This window comes from Anser anser (assembly GCF_964211835.1).
Source record: "Anser anser genome assembly, chromosome: 2".
Lineage (NCBI taxonomy): Eukaryota > Metazoa > Chordata > Aves > Anseriformes > Anatidae > Anser > Anser anser.
Window position 1 is genome coordinate 47,700,218 of NC_139721.1, and position 19,794 is coordinate 47,720,011.

Consider the following 19,794-nt stretch of genomic DNA (forward strand, 5'->3'; position numbering starts at 1 on the left):
TGAAAAATAAGTCAGTGAGTTTGGAGGACAGTTTTTGTTACATTACTCAAGCTTACGTAAAACTGAAAAATAAGTCTGCGCAAGACTCTGTTAGGCTGAGCAAATGCACAGCAGGAGTGGTTGATGACTTTATGGGGAGTAGCATGTTGAAGAGGTGGCATGGATTATATTTTTCCGTATTCTGACTAGAGAAGTGCAGAGGGAAAAGTGTCTTTTCGTTGGCACTTTAATGAAGTTTTCTGCTCAGAAATTAGTCTTTTAAGATAGGCTAGAATGCTGTGCTGTTTATAGCCAATATCAGAAAGATGGGCAGGTGTGTTCAGCAACTTTTTCACATTAGAAGCGAAAGCTGAAACACTAAGGCTGTTTACCTTGGAGAGAAGACAAATGGTAAAATTATACAAACTATTACAGTGTAAGAAAGCTAGGTCAGCTATTTCTATCCTTTTGGCCCTGTTCTGGAGAATAAAATTAAATGGAACTGGAAGGAGATTATATGGGGACAGAGGGAGGAATGAAAACCATTGCTAATTATACTGAGAAATTCAGCGCCACATGTTCTCATAAATGTGTGACTTTAGCAAGGTTTAAGGAAGCATCACACATTCAATATAGATAACAGGAATGTCTAGAAATATGAAATCTGCATGCTGAAAGTATTAGAAAGAATTTAAGTAGCATGCTTGTGGTGAAAGTTGATAGTAAGTCTTACAAGTTATGAAAGAATTTCTGCAAGGGAGAAATAAACAATCCAAATTCTGCACCTTTTCCTCTGAGGCATTTCATGTAGACCTTCTCTGGAAAAGGAACTAGCTGTCTGATCAAGTATATTGATGGAGTCTCCCTGATATGTGGATCTGCAGTTGTGAGTTGAATTTTGTTGAGTAGGGCAGGTTTCAGAGGGCAGATTACATGAGAATTTGTCTGTTTGTAGGAACAGTGACAGTGTTAGATTGGCTTGGTAAAAACAAAATTCCAAAACTGCAGTGAACGTGTGTATGTGGTAATTGAGCTGGTTGGTATGAGCTCATTTAAGTAACTTTACAACGGAAACAGGCTCTGTACCTTTTTTTTTTTTTTTTTTCCCTCCTAAGGAATTCCTCCGATGAGTGGAACTGGCACACTTCAGATATATTTGCTGGACATCAATGATAATGCTCCCCAAGTGAACCCAAAAGAAGCCACAACGTGTGAAACGCTGCAGCCTAATGCTATTAACATCACTGCTGTAGACCCTGACATTGATCCAAATGCAGGCCCATTTGCCTTTGAGCTGCCTGATACACCTCCTAGTATTAAGAGGAATTGGACCATTGTTCGAATTAGTGGTAATTAACATTACAGAAATTATAATCACGTTAAAGGAAATTGCATGTTGTTTTCTGTGTTTTACTTTGGTGTATTTCACAACATACATTAATCTGGTAAACATGAATAGGAAAGCACCTTAGTACAAGTTCCTCAAGAACAAGAAATTTTAGGAAAGAAAAGAAGTCCACAGTAGTAAGGAGGTCTGTTGTCCTGAGTGTCTTGTAGTCAGTGGGCTATGTGATATGTTGACGCAAAGCTCAAAGATGAGACATTTTATGCCATTTCTGTTTTATGTAAACCTAGTGCCTTATTTCACCCACAGGTGATCATGCCCAGCTCTCTTTAAGGATCAGGTTTCTGGAGGCTGGTATCTATGATGTGCCCATAGTAATTACAGATTCTGGAAATCCACATGCATCTAGCACTTCTGTGCTGAAAGTGAAAGTTTGCCAATGCGACATCAATGGGGACTGTACTGACGTTGACCGGATTGTTGGTGCAGGACTGGGCACTGGTGCCATCATTGCAATTCTGCTTTGTATCATCATCTTGCTCAGTAAGTAGATGGATCCTTTAATACTGACTCTCGTATTCTTATACCATAGTGTCATTTTATGTTTTAGTCCTATATACCTTGACAAAGACCAAAAAGGGATTAAAGACTCAAATATAAGAATTGTTACTACTTAGGTTAATGTCTTGGACAACTATGAAAACTTTCTGATGAATTAGGAGTCTGCAAGACGTATCATAACTAGCACTTGCATGCGTACTTGGCAGTCAAGAGCACAATCCCCACACTGGGCTTATGAAAGAAGTTTTCCATCTGTGCCCAAGGGTACATGTTATGTTACATCAGTGAGTGACCAGGATGATGATGTAATCAGCCCTCAGACATCTAGTCTTTGGTACTGTTGGTATTCTGTGATTTGATACCACTCGCAGCGGGTTACACAGCCTCTCAGGAATGCACTGGTGTTATTACTATTATGTGTCAGATTAATTTAAGTAGGCTATTTTATGAATTTGGAAAGTAATGCATCACAGCCCATCATGTAAGGCCCAACAAGCAAGCAGCCATGCAGGAACAGAGAGATCTGTGTGTTTGTTTAAGTACTACACAAAGCTGTGCTAGTATTTTATTTTTGTGTTGAGTGCATTCAATAAGGGAAGTGACTAAACATCACGACTAAGTATCTGTCCAGTGTAGTCAATTAGATGCCAGCTCTCCTACACATTACGGTTAACTGATTTCTGACTTAGGTCAGGAATTAACCTGTTAAGAGTACACTGTGAAGTAGTCCGGAACATACAAAACGACAGGGTTGGAGGGGGGGAGTTAGGGTATTCTTTGGGTCTGGCAAAGCCCAGCTCTGTACACGAGCACAGTACAATGATTTTCCTGATACCTAACATTTTAAGAGTGCCTTGTATTGGTTTAACAGAGCCTTATTGAAACTACCAAATCTTTTAGGATGTTCTTCTTACCTTTTAAGATACTCTTCATATATTTACATTCTAGATGAAATTAAATTTCTTTCCATGAAGGTGGTTGTAATTGGAAACATACCTACTGTATTTAGAGATTTGTTTACTCAAATGTATTTTGTTTCTCATTCTGTTTTCTTTAACAGCTTTGGTGTGTAAACAGTCTAACTGAAAATATATTGAGAATAAATGATTAAAAATGTGTAGTTCTAAATGCCACTGTATTTTCCTCGACTATGATTCTTATTGCTTCTTCTAAGCTTAAATAAAAAATTAGGCAACAGTTATGGTCCATTCTGGTGGGCTGCTGGTTCATATGCCCAAACGGTCTAAGCTTAGTGATACTCAAACATCAGAAGTACTTAAGCTGTGTGAAGTGCCATATATTCTTTGGACATAGAGGAAAAAAATAAAAGTAGTATAATCTTTTAAAAGTTTTGTTACTACTGGAGAGATTCTTTCTGAATCCAGTGGTTTATGAAGCTTGTTTTTTTTTACTTCGTTTTATGACAAGTTTGTTTTGCAGATGTGGAATAGATTTTTGACTTAGGGAAGGAATATGTGATTGACTGATTTCGAAATCAAGTTGCTTACAGTAGCCTAAGTTTAAACATCTCTTCCTTAAGCTTCATTCTTTAAAATTTAAAAATAAAAATCCATCCTGGATTACTGAAGTGTGTCATTGAGAACAGTCAAAAACAGTAGTAGTAGCGTGGTTTAAATTTGCACAATTTTCCATGGCTGTGCTTCAGAATCACAATGTGTTTTTGTCTTCCCTTTTTGCCACGTAGTTTTAGTTTTAATGTTCGTGGTATGGATGAAGCGCCGTGATAAGGAACGTCAGGCCAAGCAGCTCTTGATTGATCCAGAAGATGATGTGAGGGACAACATTCTGAAATATGACGAAGAAGGTGGTGGAGAAGAAGATCAGGTGAGGAATGATGAATGCTTTTTACATATAGGTTCATACTTCACTCTGCACTTCATTTTGTTTCCATTGACTTATTGTAGTAAGTAGCTAATTCGTGCATTAAACACCAAAGACAAGAGTAGTATTTTAAAGACATGAAATAAAACATTTTTCTCATGTTGTTTTTGGAGTTCCAGAGGTAGGAATTGCCTGTCTTTTGGGTAATACTGTAAAACTAGTGTATTGCCCACTTACACGCTTTAAAACAGTCATGGTATTCTGGCCATATTCCAACTAAGGCAGTTATATTTAAATGAAAATTAAGATCTCCTCTGATTGCAGTGTGTAAACCTTCATTCTTTGCCAGGGATCCTTTTGTACAGAATCACTAGTGCAGAGTGTCTAATATAGTCTATTCCATATACGACCTTTCTTTAGTGCTAGGTGAATGCCTTTCTGTATGTACGGTAATGTTGGCTATTGACAGATTGGCCGATTTCAGCTTGGAAAGTATTTATGTTTCAAGTAGCTGTCACTGCACATCTGTGTCTGTTCAAATACCTTTCCAGGCAGGTGCCATATGTATTTACTCTCACATCACCTCTGGTTGAACCACTGTTGATATGTTGGAGAACTAGGAGTGATGTGTGTATGCTAAGAAAAATTTTTTTCCCCTCTCTCTCTGAGTTAGTGAATTTCCAGGCAGTGTGGTTTCTTTCCTTCAGAGGAGGTTTATTAAGTGCTTTATGAGCATGACAAATAGTAGATTTATGCATGTTATTAGTGGTAGAAGTAAGTGTAACAATTACAAAGGGAACAATGCATATAATACAGCCTAAGAAATTTTCCAGTAAAAAGTCTTGAAAAATTAAGTATAATTCTTCCACATATCCTGAGTCACATCCGTCCAGCGCTTCAGTTATCTGAAAAGTGTCTCCCTTCACTGGTACATACATGTATAGCTTCCCTTTTCTCCTTTGTTTGTTTGTCTGAAATTGGTGTTCTCCTTACAACTTCCAGGCTTCCTGCATTTCCCCAGGTACTGTTCCTACTTCCTGGATTTTCTGCATAGCCTTCTTTCTAAGCAGTTAGCAAAGGAAACTTCAGCTTATGCAGTTTTTGAAAATCATTTATGTTAACAAATTAAAGACAACCATGTGAGACTGCGTGTATTCCAGTTGTTTGCATACGGTTTGAGTACAAAAATTGTACCCAGTTTGTGTATGTTCCTGCACAGAAGAGTTACAAGCTGAAAAAGAATCAAGAAAACTCAGACCTGTGAGAACTAATTTTCTAGTTCACATCTCCAGCTCTTGTCTACCCATGATCCCCTGGAGTATCTGCTTAGAAATTTTCATGTGGTTTTGTTTTTAATTATTGACCACACGGTCCTCAGGACAGAGTCAGTAAAGTTTTCAGAGCTTATGCTGTTCATTAGGAAGTTGTAGGTTATGCTTTAAGGGTGTTGGGGGAGGTTGTGCTGCAGATCAGAAATCTTAAGACTTGTAGCAAGAGCACAGAGAAGGGAAAAATACTTAATAGTTTAGAAATAATGCTGAAGTCTCTCCTCCATCCATTGTGCACTGTGCTCCTGTGCAGTGAATGTGCTGTCTTCATGAGAGGATTAGTCAAGGGAACACAGCAGGAGATAACGTTGCGTGAACGCAGTAAAGATTAGTAGGATGTAAACCATCCATAAATGTAGCCTTTCGCCAGCTATGAATGAGCATAGTGCATGCAGGAAGAACTGTCAGTGGGTGGAGTAGCAATAAAGTGGTAAAAAATGGGAAATGAGAAGCATTTCCTCTCACAGTGAGTTGATGAAGTATCTAGACAAGAGGAAGTTTAAGGACTTAATAAAAAAAAAAATATTTTAGCCACAAAAACCCTGCTTGCTTTCTTTAGGTAAATTTTAAGGCTGTTTTTGAAAATTAATTATCATAGCTACCAGCCACATAGTTCAGGTACATTGGTTGCTCTCCTGATCCATTGAGCAGTAGACTGTTAGTGTCTGAGGATCTAAAAAACCTTTATACACTCAAACATAACAGATGTCACAGGAACAGAAAGTAAGAGTACCCACAAAATGTAGCAAGGTTTTATAACCACTTATGTAGCTAGCTTTAGCTAATTGTGAAGGCAAAATGGGGGTAAGCATCTCTCAAAGCTCCAAAATTAGGAATTTATTCCTTTGGATGAATAGAGAGCACAAACTTTTCACAGGCACCTGATTTTCTATCTACAGTAGATTTTAGCAATATATTCTATCTTGCTTTTCAGGCAGATGCTTTCACTTCTTTTTGGTTTGACATTTTGCCATGTAAAATTTAGATTAATTTGGTTTTGCACATAATTTTATATGAGATTTAAGAACTATGTGTATTGTATATGAAGTTTTCTGAGTGTATCAACAAGTTCCTTACAAGTAGTAATCACATTTTTGCTTAGCAAAATCGTGTACAAGGAAGGTGGTGTGTAGAACACTGCAGACAATAGGCATTGGCTATCACGACCTTTGCATTTTTGTCAAAGTTAAAATGCGTGTTAAAGTGTCAAAGTTAAGTGTTCCCAAAAAAGAGACTTCCATCAAAATCTATTTTCAGAATGAGGCCTCATAGGGCTACTGTTCTATTAAAATCAGGAAAAAATGCTTCACGTCAACCTTGCATCCACAAGGCATCAGCAAATGACAGAGGAAAATGCTCTGTCAATATTAACTTTTTGTGGTGCACTGTCCCCAAAACCATCAGCACTGATTGAACAAGCAGCTCTGGTGGAAGGCAGCGCCTAGGGTGACTCAGGAGCACAGGGTCTTTTCATGCAGCAAAATAGAAGGGTATGCTCAAAGCTTCTTGTGAGTGAAAGCACAGGATATGTTAAGAAGTTCTGATATTTTCATAATCTTTACCTGTTAAAATTCCTGTTTCTGTTTATAACGAGCAAATTATTTAGACCTTACTCACCTACTCTTCTGAATGAATATGTGAAGATGGTTATACATCACATAGTGTGGCTTTCACCATCATCTTCTCAATGCCACATGTTTAGGTGACAGGAAGATAGTTTGGTAGGACTCAAAGACAAATGATAAACTTCAGACTCTCAGAATTATAAACCAAATTACTTTTAGACTTCTGTTTTTGTTCTTGGAGGGTCTTTTAGTTACTTAGGAGTTTGGTGGCTTTTTTTTGTTTGTTTGTTTGTCTTGTGTTTTTTTAAGAAGTTATACAGTTGGGTTTCTGAACTGTAATGACAGACTGAGAAACTCCTAAAGCATGCTCAGCATGTTCCTTTCAAACACTTTGTCCATGCAATCAGAGTAATGTATCCAGTAACAAATTTGATTAGGTACAAATTCCAGCTTGTTCCTCTGAGTTGTAGCTGCTGTCAGCAGCAAAGTGGAATTCCTGCTTGCGTTTTTTGTGTGTTGTTTTGTTTTTGTATCATTTTCCCTTAAGCTAGAATTCTGAAGAAATTCCGATACAAAGTTTGTCATAAAAGAGACACTTATTCTGTCTTTGAAGGTCTCGTGTTAATCTGATCTGAGGCCTTCTTAGCCTGCTTTTCTCACTGACAGGTTGAATGGTTGTAAAGAAAATTGATGTTCTGGAATGATTCGTCGTCTTCCTCGCGCCTGGAATGATCTATACAGGGTTGTGCGATCTCCACCACAGTTGAGAAAAATGCTTTTAATTCCCTAAGCCAGAAAAGCTCTACAGCTGTCGGTCAGAACTGATGGTAGCCTACTCCCCACTGCGCCACTGCAGAGCAGTGTCGAAAATAGAAGTTTTCTGGACTTCTTTCACCTAAAATTCTGTTTCTCGGAAATGTGGATTGAAAAACTGTCTCTGACAGCTGTACAGCACACATTCTGTTCCAGACAAGAACATTTTTTCCTGGTACCAGGAAAGATCACTTTTGTAACAGCTGAATAGAGGTGGGGGGGAGAGACCAGGGAGGAATGAGAGGGAGAAGAAATGTTCCAGAAAGTCTGTGATTCTTCCCAGGATTTTGTTTAATATTTTCCAGTTCTAACAATCTGGCTACCTGACTATAGGAGCTAGACTGTGAGTGGATTTGAATCATCAGTCAGTGGGACTGGTTTCCCTATTGTTTTGGGGAGAAGGTTTATGTTTTTAATTCCATCTGAATGTTTAACCCAGCAATGTGAGGTGAGGGCATTGTAGTTTGCTATATTCTTAAATGGATATACCAACTTTAAGTACAACTTCAGAAGCTGGGAGTGACAGTCTTGATTATTAATGGACCACATGATTTGGAGCTTGTAGTTGTTAGCAAACGGGAAGTGTGAGAGACAAACGACTAATGTTCTCCCCCTGACACGATGTGCACTCAACTAGTAACACTATTGTCAGTTCAAAATACCAAAACCTTATGCTGGCTGAGTGTTAAAGCACTTAGCCCGTGTCTGCTGCAGAGTTCACGAGTATAGCAGATCACAACCCATGAACATCTCTAATTCATTTTACCACGTCTCAGGCCATTTATGTGATTTACGTGGAGGCAGCAGGTGCTCGACCGGGGATGCTTGCTGCTTATGTCAGCCTGATAACTGACATACATTTTTATTCCATTTAACTGTTTTTTTTTACATCTTTTGTAGTAAATTACAGAACATGCTCCTCACATCTCCTTAAAGCCCATTTCTGTGGTGTTTCCTAAATTTTAGTAGTACTTGGTTATGCAAGTGGTCCTGTTGGAGCAAGTCGCCTGAACAAGTGGCATGCCTTGAAACTGTTGCAGATCGGCTGTTCTGAACGGGTATTTTAATCAGACCATCACACCACTTCAGTACAAGAGTTTCTAAACTAGTAATTTTACTATCATTCACAGTATTTTTCTTACTAAGAATTCCACTTACTCCTTCCTAAATTGTCTTTCCTTACAGTCTGTTCAGACATTAGTCAATATTTTGCTTTTTGTCACGTTTTATTACACATTAATATAGAGAAATAAAATAGTGGTATTTATTTTAAAGATGATAATAGCATGAAAACATAATGGACTATTTTTATGTGTGAATGGATTTAAATTCGAACAAGAATTGCTCCTTTGTAAAAAGGATAGTTTTGTTCTAGCATTTGTGAGTCATTGATAAAAACAAATTGAGTAATCCATTGGATTTTTTTTGGATTTTTGGTGGTGGTGGTAGTTAGTTTCTTTTTCTTATTGTAATTTTCTGGATGCTTGCATCTTACGATTAAATTAGTTTTGTATGCTGGATCTTGCCACAACCTATTGTAAAAACGACAGTATTTCTGAACTACTCAATCAACGTTACAAATCCGTATGACTGTATTTTATTTTTACCATCCTGAGTGTTCAGATCATTTACTCTCACTTCTTAACCTTTATTTTGCATTACATTAAGATTGGAAAATATTTTATGATAATGAAAGAAATAACTGTTGTTAAGATATCCCTAGGCATCTGCAATATTATAATTAGGAGGAAGTTATTTTGAGAATAGTGTTTGCTTAGTAAGACATTGAATTTATTTTTTTTTGAATGACTGACTCATGCAGTGCTCCTGTGGAGGAATTATTATCATTCCTCGGTGAATCTTTATCTCATCATAGGAAAAGTAATGTTTCCATAATGCCATTACAGAATTGTTATGTATTTTATTTTATCCTACCTATAACCTATGCCTGTTACTGTGTTTTATCTGCAGCTGAAGTTTAACTTCCACCTTCTTTATTATTAAAAAAGACAAGCAAGCTTCTTGGTTACCTTAAAAATGATTAACTTGTAATGCTCCAGATGTATCTATAATAAAAACAAACAGGAAAAGCACTATGGCAGAAAGTAATCAAAAATGAATTGCAAATAAAGAGCAACTGTTATCGCAGGCATTTTAACTAGTCTCCCACCTGCAGTCTGCATCTAGTCAGACCTGTGTGCTTTGCCTTTCTGGAAGTCCCATTATTTCAGCAGGTGTAAGATTTAGGGGGTTTGGAGCATTTTGCAGAACTCGGGCAATATTGCCTTAGGATCATCTTTGGTGAGTTTGGGAGTACGATGGTTACATGTAGCAGGATTGGTTTTCAATTCCTTTTCTTTGTTTTTAAAAGGCCTTTAAAGACCATTCACCTATATAAAATATTTCCTCACTTGCTCCTTCCACCCTATTTCTGTATTGGAGTAGACAGAAACTGTCTTTGCAACACAGAGGAAAAGCAGAATGTGTGTTTCACCTGTTGGTACTTCAAGTCATAGTTTGCTCTGTTCTCTTAACACAATAATAAAATCTGGTTTATGCTAACGTATCATCCTGTAAAATGGATGGGTGAAATGAAAACTTCTGATAATGTGTAAAGCAGCATTTTTATGTGTGGTTAGACCACTACAGCTGCTTTTGTCCAGTGAATGCCACTTACAGCTGTCATAGTCAAAGTAAGTGAACTAGTGACAATTAAATTGTATCCCCATGGAAGAAATCATCAGGGATAGATCTGATGTATTGGGAGGGGGATCGATCCCATATATGCATAAAATTTATGGTTTTATTAAGTTTGAATCTGTTGTTTGGAATTCTGCTTTAAGTTTCAGTGAGTATTCATATTGAGCAGGTCTAGTTAGCATAATACACTTTAAGCTTTCGCCATAAACTTCTAAAATTTAAACATAATCAAAACAGCTAATCCAGGAGGGAGGAAAAAAAAGTTAACTAGAAACTTATGACTAATTCAATTTCCTGGATAATCTCTTCTTCTTTTTCTTTTTTTTTTTTTTTTTCCTCTCATCTCTTTCCAGAGATTGTAGACTCTGGTAACAGTCAGGAAGTGAGGTACTTCTTTTAAGGTCTCTCTCTCCTACTGCCATAGCTGATGACTGCTGCATGAGGGATTATTATTCAAATGTTGTTAAATGAATAGCTGCCTTGCACAAGAGGAAGTTGTTTAAGGGAAAAGACTTTGAAGACTGCATTTTCTTTTTCTTTGTAAATCAGTGATTACTGGGGAATATAAAATTGCATTTCAATTGCATTTTCTTCTACTCTGGACATTTCTTCTGTTCAAGTTGAAATACTTGGACTATGCTTTGAGCTACTGTGTAAAGGTTTTTAAAGAAAAGCTTATGGGAGTTTTGGACCCTTCTGTCTACACATCTGGTAAGGTAGTTAATCTGTAGGGCTTAGCTAGTTGGTTTTAACGTTTAGTACTGTCTCCCTTGGATTTCACATTTCAGGAATAGGAGATCAGAGCTAGTAATGGTATAAGTCTCTGCTTAAAGCTGTCTCAACTAAGTGAATAGCTAATAAGGTCGGTATTTATAATTGGGCTGTTTCTTTGGGGGGGGGATTTGAGAGATTGATTAATTATATTGATATATAGATAGATATTGATTGATGTATATTATATACATATAATTTTGTCAGTAAATTTCATCAGAAGTTGCAACTTCTGATAGAATGTCCTTTTAACACATCTTGACTTCAGTTCCTTTCTAGAAACGAAAACCAAATCAAAACCAGAAGGTTTTCTGTTTCAATACAGATGATGGGATTTATTTCAGCAAGAATAAAATAGTGATGCCAGAGATGGCCAGGTTTTAGCTATGTTCCAGTAGAGATAATCTGCTGCTTCTAATAATTAGCTGCTTCTTTCCATCAACAATCCGAGCTTATCCAGAAGTTTGAAGAAAAAAATTCAAACCCTCTGAATGAATTTTCTCAAATTCAAACTGAAAGAAGGGAAAGGTATTCTAAAATTAATGAAGTTAGGGCTAAACAACACAAACAAGTAAATAAATGCATCTGACAAAAGTTGGCAGCGATATGAATTGAATGCTGTCAGACATTGCTCAGGTATGTTTCCAACAGATGGCCTAGTCTTCTTCCTCAGTCCCTCAGCAGATTTAAATGATGAGCAGGTTATATGGAAGAAGGCTGGAGCTAAGACAAAACGGTGTTGACTTGTGATCTTGAAATAAGAGTAGAAATAATGACCCATTGCTGCAGGCTAGCTGTCCCAACTTAACCCAGCATGTTTTGTTTTCTCTCTGATACGGCACAGTTTTCCTTTAAGCTGTCACTTCTGCAGTTAACTATGTTAAACTCTGCTTGAGACAAACCTTTAAGTCTGTTCAGGAGCTTTAGAAAATACAGGAAAAGTTTTCCTATTTATCTAGCAGTGAATGCAACATTGAGCAAAGAGATGGAATTTCAGCAGTCCTAAATAGCTTACACCCTGGCTCTTTTGAAACATATTTCTTTCTTTTTCTTTGCAGTAATTGAGTAGAGTTGACTTCAGACAAAATGTTGAAACAGCTGGAGACATTGCACGATGCTGTGTTTGTACAGCATTAAGCCAGTTTGGGGAGATGGTGGATGACTTGCCATACCTGACTGATGTACAGTTGGTATTGATTTTAATGATACAAGAGAACTGAGAGTCTCTGGTAATAAGCACAATGGATCTTTTCTTCCTGTCCAGACACTAATAGACCTTCAGAATAAATTTCCTCTGATATAAGTCTGGAAGGTAGTGTCATAAATTACCCTAGAAAGGAAATCCAAGGTGGGAGTCCACATAAGGAGACATTCTGCACCACTGTTGCCTTGAGGATGGCAATCTTTGCTGTCTTTGTAGCTATAAAGCCTGGAGATGTCTCAAACTGCATATGCACAGGAGAATGGCCTTAGATGTGGAAGGCTGTGTCTGGCTTGTTTAGTACTGTATGTTTAGTACTGTTTAGAAATTTGTTTAGTTTCTGTATGACCACTAATCAGAGATAGAGCTGTTTGCATACAGGAATGGGTGAAAAAGAAAACATTTTGTAGTTATAAAACTGAAATGACCAGAGGCTTTCCTGGTTTTAATGTATTTCTCTTTGACCATACCTGTTTAAATTCATCCATATAAAAATGCCTAGTGTTAAAAAATCAATTCTCCCCATTCGTGTATTCCACCTTTATCTTTAGGGAGGGTATGAAAAGCACTTGTTACATATTTATAAATTCTGAAAAGTACATTCTTCTCTGTTCGATAGGATTTTCTGATAGTATGTTTCTAAACTGTTTTGATTTATTTTACGTAATAAAAAGGGAAAAGGTAAGGAGTCCTGTTTACTTTTCTCCAATCCATACTGCTCTGTGGAAATCACTTACTGTGTTTGGTGCATGACGAACTGAAGGGTTGAAGTTGCACTTCTGCCCCAAGGAATTTGTAATTTAATTAAAATATATAAAGCTGTTTTCTCAGATCTCAGTGAAGCTGTTCCACCTTTTTGATTATATATTTGTGTGCAATCAGCTGAGGACCTGAGTAACAAATTAGAAGGTGTAGTCATTTAATTGTTAAAGTTCACCCAACAAGGTACCTTCAATGCTGTCAACAGACCTCTCCTCCTGTTGAAAAGTCTGGTTTTGGGGGGTCATGGTAGGTAATACTCTCAAAAGCACCTCCATCCCATGATGCAACAGCAGAAGCATGTACTTGGATTTCTTCCTTAGGAGTTACTTAGGAACCAATGAAAATGTAATTCTCTGCACAGTTTCCAGCAAAATGAGATTACAAATACAACTTTTACTATAAGATCACTGTTGAAAAATAGAAACTGAAGATAGAAAAGCTTATTTAGAGTGCCCCTCGACTGCTTGGGTTATTTGCGGGGCAAGGTGTCAGGCATACAGTTGAGTTGGCATGAGCCCCAGTCTACTGGGTAGCTCATAGATGGCTTTAGTTTAAGCCTTTGAGCCCAGTTCCTTGTTCGGCATTTTTACCGGTGCCTTGTGCAAAAGCATCTTTGATCATGACTACCTTCTAGACATGACAACAGTGAGGTGAATTACAATGCTGAAGTGCATCACACTGTGCAAAAAGTATTCAGACATACCTATCTTAAATGCATAAACATTCTAATTAAAAATTTTATATACATACATATTGCTTATTGAAATTCATACTGCTATGCTAGCTTCATCAGTCTGCCAGAGTTCGAAACTGCAGCATCAAGTGCTTAATGAACAGATCCACAAGTAATCTTTAGAAAATGCTTAGAGTTAAGACCAAATCTGAGGAGCTTTGTACTTCTTATGACATTTTTCCCCCTTTGGCTTTCATATTATGGAAGCCACATGAAATCAGCAAGGAGTCTTAAACTCATTCTTTGAATGTATTACAAAAATGCTTCAGAGCACTGCGCTTGCCTCTTTCTCAGAATAAGAATGTCTGGCATTTATTTGCTTAGAAAAATAAGAGTTGGATTTGGCATCTTTGCTCTATGCAGTAAATCAGCATTACTAGGCAAAGTGTTTAGTCTCTTAATAGTACTACTCAAATCCTTGCTTCTCAATGGAAAATTTATGAGAAGCTCTACAAATCTGATGGAATAGAATCAAAACAGTAGGTTCAGGGAGTATAAATCAAATAACATCCTGTTGGTATGCAAATAACAATGTTTAGACTTACTCTCAGTGTTACAATCCTGAAAATAGAACTTGTGGTGAAGTGATTCCTCATATTTTCCTTTTTTTCCTTCATGTTTCCCCTGACAGATATTGTTTAAAATTCACCTAACGTACTCTCTTTGCTTCATATTTTGCAGGATTATGACTTGAGCCAGCTCCAACAGCCTGACACTGTGGAACCAGATGCCATCAAACCTGTTGGAATCAGACGTCTTGATGAAAGGCCAATCCATGCAGAACCTCAGTATCCGGTCAGATCAGCTGCTCCTCATCCTGGGGACATTGGGGACTTCATTAATGAGGTAAAGGAAAGAAGGAGTTTACTCCTAAGATAAGATAAGCTTTTATATTTTGTTAATTGTGCTCTGCATGAGTAGCTGTTATGTTTGAACATGATAACTTTTTAAAACTTACTTAAACAATTAAAATTGTCTTGCTAGATTTAAGTAAATACGTTCTTTTAAAGTGTGGGCAAATTTAATTAACTCATTCAAATAGAAAGAGAAGATACATCAATTAACTTCTGTATATTTGTATTAATTACATTCATAATACATAATCAGCCGCAACCACAGTATCTCCAAGCAGGATTATTCTGTGGGTTCTGAGTAATAAATAGACTAACAAAATTATGGTTTAGCCTAAATTCATTTATTAATTCAGAGTAATTTAATAATGGAGGAAGTTCATACTCATTTTCCTTGTACGTTACCCTTTGAATCTAGATTAACAGTGGAAGTTCTGTACCTTTAATAAGACCAAAAGAATTCCATCAAATACGATTAGTGAGCAGGGCAGCTAAATTAAATGTTATATAAGTGTTTTTAATACTTGTCATAGAGCTTTAAAAGTCTCTGTGTTATCTTTGATTCTTCAAATTAATAAAGATAAATGTAAGATTCAGATTATACAGATTACTCACAGTTGTAAAAGAAATACTACTACAAACATTTGTTTCATTATTTTAATTACTGGTCAGTCCTATATCATTGGTTTTGTGAAACTTGAGATAGTAGAATTCATTTCTTGTTCTCATTAATTACAGGAAAACAAATATTTAGATTATTTTTAAGTTGTAAATTATCGTTTAATAATTCTGTATTCTGTAGATGAGTACTAGTAGTTAATTATGCTAATTTTCACGTATCTTCTTTGGCAGTTACAGCTGAGCAAGTATTGCAGAGAACTGTTTTTGCAAACATGTTTATTCTTGTTTCTTTTAAAGAAAAATCAGGCTAATACACTTTCTTTCATGTTAGCAAAGCTGCAGAAAATTGAGTTTGCTCCTAATAAGGTATACGGCAATGCAATTTTAAAGTATCTACAGGGAGATAACCAGCAGAAAGCTATTCCAGTTAAATGTATTTTAAGAATATCTGGGTTTGTGGAAGACTTGTATTAGAAAGAATTGGCTCAACAAAGAGGATTCTGCATGCCTTTTACTTCTAAATACTACAATTATTATTGGCTTCTGGAAAATAGTGGACATGGGAGAATAAGAAGCCTCCATTGCTGGCCAAGACAATGTACACACAAAAACTTCCTTGTGCCTGCTTATCTTCTTCCAGATGATCATTTTCCCATGCTATACTTACATGAGTGTGACCAGGCAAGTAGTGGGGAAGAACCCATGATCCTCAATATCCTGAATTTTCCTTTTCCGTGCAGCAGAGTTAACACTTTTACAGAGCCCAGACAAGGAATGAGGGTAATTCTGGAAAGCCAGAAAAGGCGCAGAGGTTTGTCCAGCCTCCTGTGATTTCTAAATTACTCAGCAAGCTGTTCTTGCAATGCTGCTTTTCAGTACGTTGTCACTTCTGAAGAATCTAGCATCAATGTGTACATGCAGATGTAGAAACAGTAGGTGCTGTTCTGATTTAACTCAGTATGTTTATATCACAGTACTGACAAGCTGAGAATCATTTTCTTACTTTCTTCTTTCGTATTAGCTCAATACCTTTGTGTTTCCTTTTGCCCTTCACCTAAAAGAGAAAGCTTCTTCGATCTACTCTTTCACAGTAAAATAATGTAAATAATATCATTGACTCTAAAATAAAATTACCCCTGTAGTTATATATGAAATTAAAGAAAGCATGGCAATTTTCTTATCTTCAAGTTAGCTGTGAGTTAATTATATCCTCTGATTGAAAGGAACTATCTGAGGTATATTCTGTTTCAAACATTATGTATTTAGCTTATTTTTATCATAAGGTCTTTCTTAGGATTTCAGTTTCATTTTACTGTGGGGCATTCCACCTAACTCACTCTGAAGCAGACAGTTGCAGCCAAGGTTTCTTCATGCTCAGTTTTGCCAGAAGCCCCAGCAAAATGAAGATTTTATTTCCTCACAACAGTTTTATCTTAATTTGTGTTATATTAAAATTTCCCGTGGCAAATGTGATTCTAAGAAGTCTATTGGGAAAAAAAATAGCATTTTACTATAGTAGTTACTATTACAGTTAACATTCCAAATTATCAGTGTCTGGAGCATAAATATTCAGGCTACACAGGTTTTCAAGCTCCCTTCAGGTAATTCCACCTGCAGCTCATTGTAAGCAACCCTTGCAAGATACCCAATTTGGTAGGGAAAAAAAAATCAGAGGTAATTCCTCTGTTTTACATGGAGTAAATTAAAGAAATATCTTTGGTAAAACCTGTACCAAACATTTCTTAGGACAGTTCAGACAGAAGTTGTGCCAAGCTATGAAAATGACATAGCAAGATAAGAAAGGGCAAGTTCATTATCTCTGCATCCAAATTTAACGTGATTAGGCAAAAAGCTTTCTTCTTCTGTAACTACCAGTCACGCCATAACTTTTTCCTTGGTCAGCCGTAACCCGAACCATGTGCAAAACTAGCCCAGTTGCTAGCTGAACAGAGAGAGGCTGCCTTTCAGTTGCCAGTACCTCGGTAATGAAGTCTGCGTTTACCCCATTGGCTTGAAAAGATTACAAGACTTTGTGGAGATCAGTCCAGTCTTTTGGAGGACTTGGCTCTGTTCCCAGAGATGCTGATCAGTCTGATCCTTTGGGATGCTGGCCCATGTGTGGGAATTAATTTAGTCTGTTGAATGCTATGCTCACCAGTACCTCACACACAGAGCTAGTATTGTTCAGATTAGCCACTGAATTACTCCAACTTTTGACAAAAAAAGAACCATAGTCATTCATTTCAGATGCTAGAGAGTTTAGCTACCATCACCTGAGAAAGCATGGGGTGTTTTTTTCCTCTTACTTCTATTACAGTCATAGAAACAAAAAGTGAAAAAGACATAGTGGGTCATTTTGTTTTTTTCCCTTCGGCAGTAATTTGTTTTTGCAATATATTATGTTCTAGCTGTCATCAGTTGTATTAAATCTACCTAACTCAATGAGACATATGTAAGTATAAGTATTTTGTAGTGTTCTAATGACTTCTCAGTTGAAAAACAAGTTACAAGTATGATAAAACTTTGAATTATTTTTATAACACTTACAAAGTTAAGATAACACATACAGAGCTATGAAACTTCCAAAATAAGAACGTTCCAGAGGTGCCTTATAATCAAAATATGTTTTGCAGGCATAAGCTAAATGACCTCGGGGACTTTGTTGTTTTGTCTGTTTCAATGGATAGATGAATCTCTAATTTAACGGGGGGAGGGAAAAACCTCCTTTTCTTCCAGTTCAGTGTACAAACAAGTCAGGGAAATAAGTCATGTGTTATTAAGAATCCTCCGTAGACTTTTTTTTTCCATTTTGAGCTTTTTAAAACATAACCTACGCAGTGTGGAGCATAATTAATGCTTAGAATAGTCGGGATTTGCAGGACAGTATCAATCAGACCTGTTTGAAGAAGATTTGTTAAGCCTGTTTTCAAAAACCACCTATGCTGTCCTTAGAAATCTTAAACAAATTATATTGTGGTGGAGAGTTTGTGGCTAAGAATATATTTCTAATCAATAGAGGACATAGCCTGAGGTAAATTAAATTTAAATTACAAACTAAAGGTCTCATCCCACGAGGACATGGAGGACCCTCAATTCATTCTTAGTAAATGGTTATTGATACAGTGCACCTTTAAGCAGAATAAAAGTCCCTCTACATTTTCTGTTTTCTCTTGTCAAGTAAAAAACAGATTGAATCAGTCTTTCATATTTCCTGGTAAGGCTGTATTCTTCCATTCTCATCAAAAGTCTGTTGAACCTGATTAAGTAGTAGGATTAATGAAAATAAAAGCATTAGATCTCTGATTTTTGTAAAGTTTCGTATTAGTTTGAGATTTTGTGTTTTTTTTTTCCCTTGATTTGAGACAAATTAAGAATGCTGCCCATACCAAGCAAGCGTAATTTAAGGTTACCATTGTTCCTCAGTCAAGACACTGCTGTAGTCTTTCCTCTTCCTCTGAAAAACGTGTAAAAGAGGAAGAGGAAAAAGCAAAGTTGCTACTCAGTCTGTTCTAGATTTCAAGCTCTCCTTTGTATTGCCATGGCATTACTGGTTTTCACATCAGCTGCTCTTATGTCTGCTTTTGTGCATTGCAAGTGTAACAAATGCAAAGAAATGTGACTTAGTTCTCCATCTTTCAGGAGAATCAAGCGCGTGTCTCAGCAATTCAGCTGTTGAATAAGCTGCTCTTTATAATAATATAATAAGACCTTCGGGTTTTCAGATCAGGAACCTGTATTCCAAATAACTACAAGAAATCCACAGTTCTGAGATTCTTGAGCGCATCTGGGAAAGACTGAGGGATTTTTTGAGAAGTGGTTGACAATGCCATTTCAGTAAAACCAGAAGTCCTTGGCAACCATTTTTTGCCTTCTCAGTCACGCCAACACAGCACATTGCGGTACCACCTGTTCAAAGGGAAGCAGAAAGGTGGCAATAACAAAACTACAAGGAGCTTCATAAGCTGATTTCATTGCCTAAGCTAACATTGGGCATCTCCAGCTTCAGACATGCTGTAGAACCCAGCAGTGGAGCAAAGCAGGGCACTGAGTAGGTTCAGAGAATATGCTTAGCAGAGAGGATGTAAAAAAACCACACTATAGCATTCCTTCATTATCTTACCATGTAACTTGCCATAAAAATACAGCAGAGAACTCGGTTGTCTTTTGAAGAGTTAAAGACTAAGTTCAGTTATTATACTGTGAGTCTGAAGAATTTTTGACCAAAAGATAGGTGCAACTATCATTGTAACGTGGGCTGTGGAGTTGAGTCAGTACTTCATAGCATGGCCCATACCTATGTTCTCTGAATAAAATGGGTTACACAGTAAGAACAACCTTTGAAAAAGCGCATTTGTCAGTGAGGTGCTATCTTGTCAGTAGCTCAAAACCAGATTTATTTTTAAATGCAATCATAATCCAGGCAGCAAACCGCAAAAATCCAACATTCCCTGTGGAAAGAAAGGCAGAAGGATGTTACTTACCTTCTTGGTGTGGATGGCTGATAGGCATCAGAATTTCTGCCGTCACATAGGGAAATATTTTGTTCACTGATTTTAATAAATTAGAATCCCGTGTTTGGCTGGCTGTTCCTAGTCAGAATTTCAGGGAAATAACATTTTCTCTCCAAACCAGCTTTGTAAATGACTTTTCACACACAGACACCTGAGATTCATACTGCAGCTCTCCTTAAGCTCAAGCTTATTTTCCTTCCCTGTCACCTGT

General features: G+C 37.0%; 1 protein-coding gene across 3 annotated transcripts in view; it reads left to right on the forward strand.

The window, feature by feature from the left end:
* Nucleotides 1–19,794, forward strand: part of CDH2 (cadherin 2) — a 118,731-nt gene that overhangs the window by 95,642 nt on the left and 3,295 nt on the right. For all 3 annotated transcript variants that reach the window (XM_083825267.1, XM_083825268.1, XM_083825269.1), the window contains 4 exons: nt 1,095–1,328; nt 1,634–1,867; nt 3,591–3,730; nt 14,282–14,446. In XM_083825267.1, the coding sequence (XP_083681393.1) occupies nt 1,095–1,328; nt 1,634–1,867; nt 3,591–3,730; nt 14,282–14,446 (773 nt within the window). The remainder of the gene's footprint in view (nt 1–1,094; nt 1,329–1,633; nt 1,868–3,590; nt 3,731–14,281; nt 14,447–19,794) is intronic.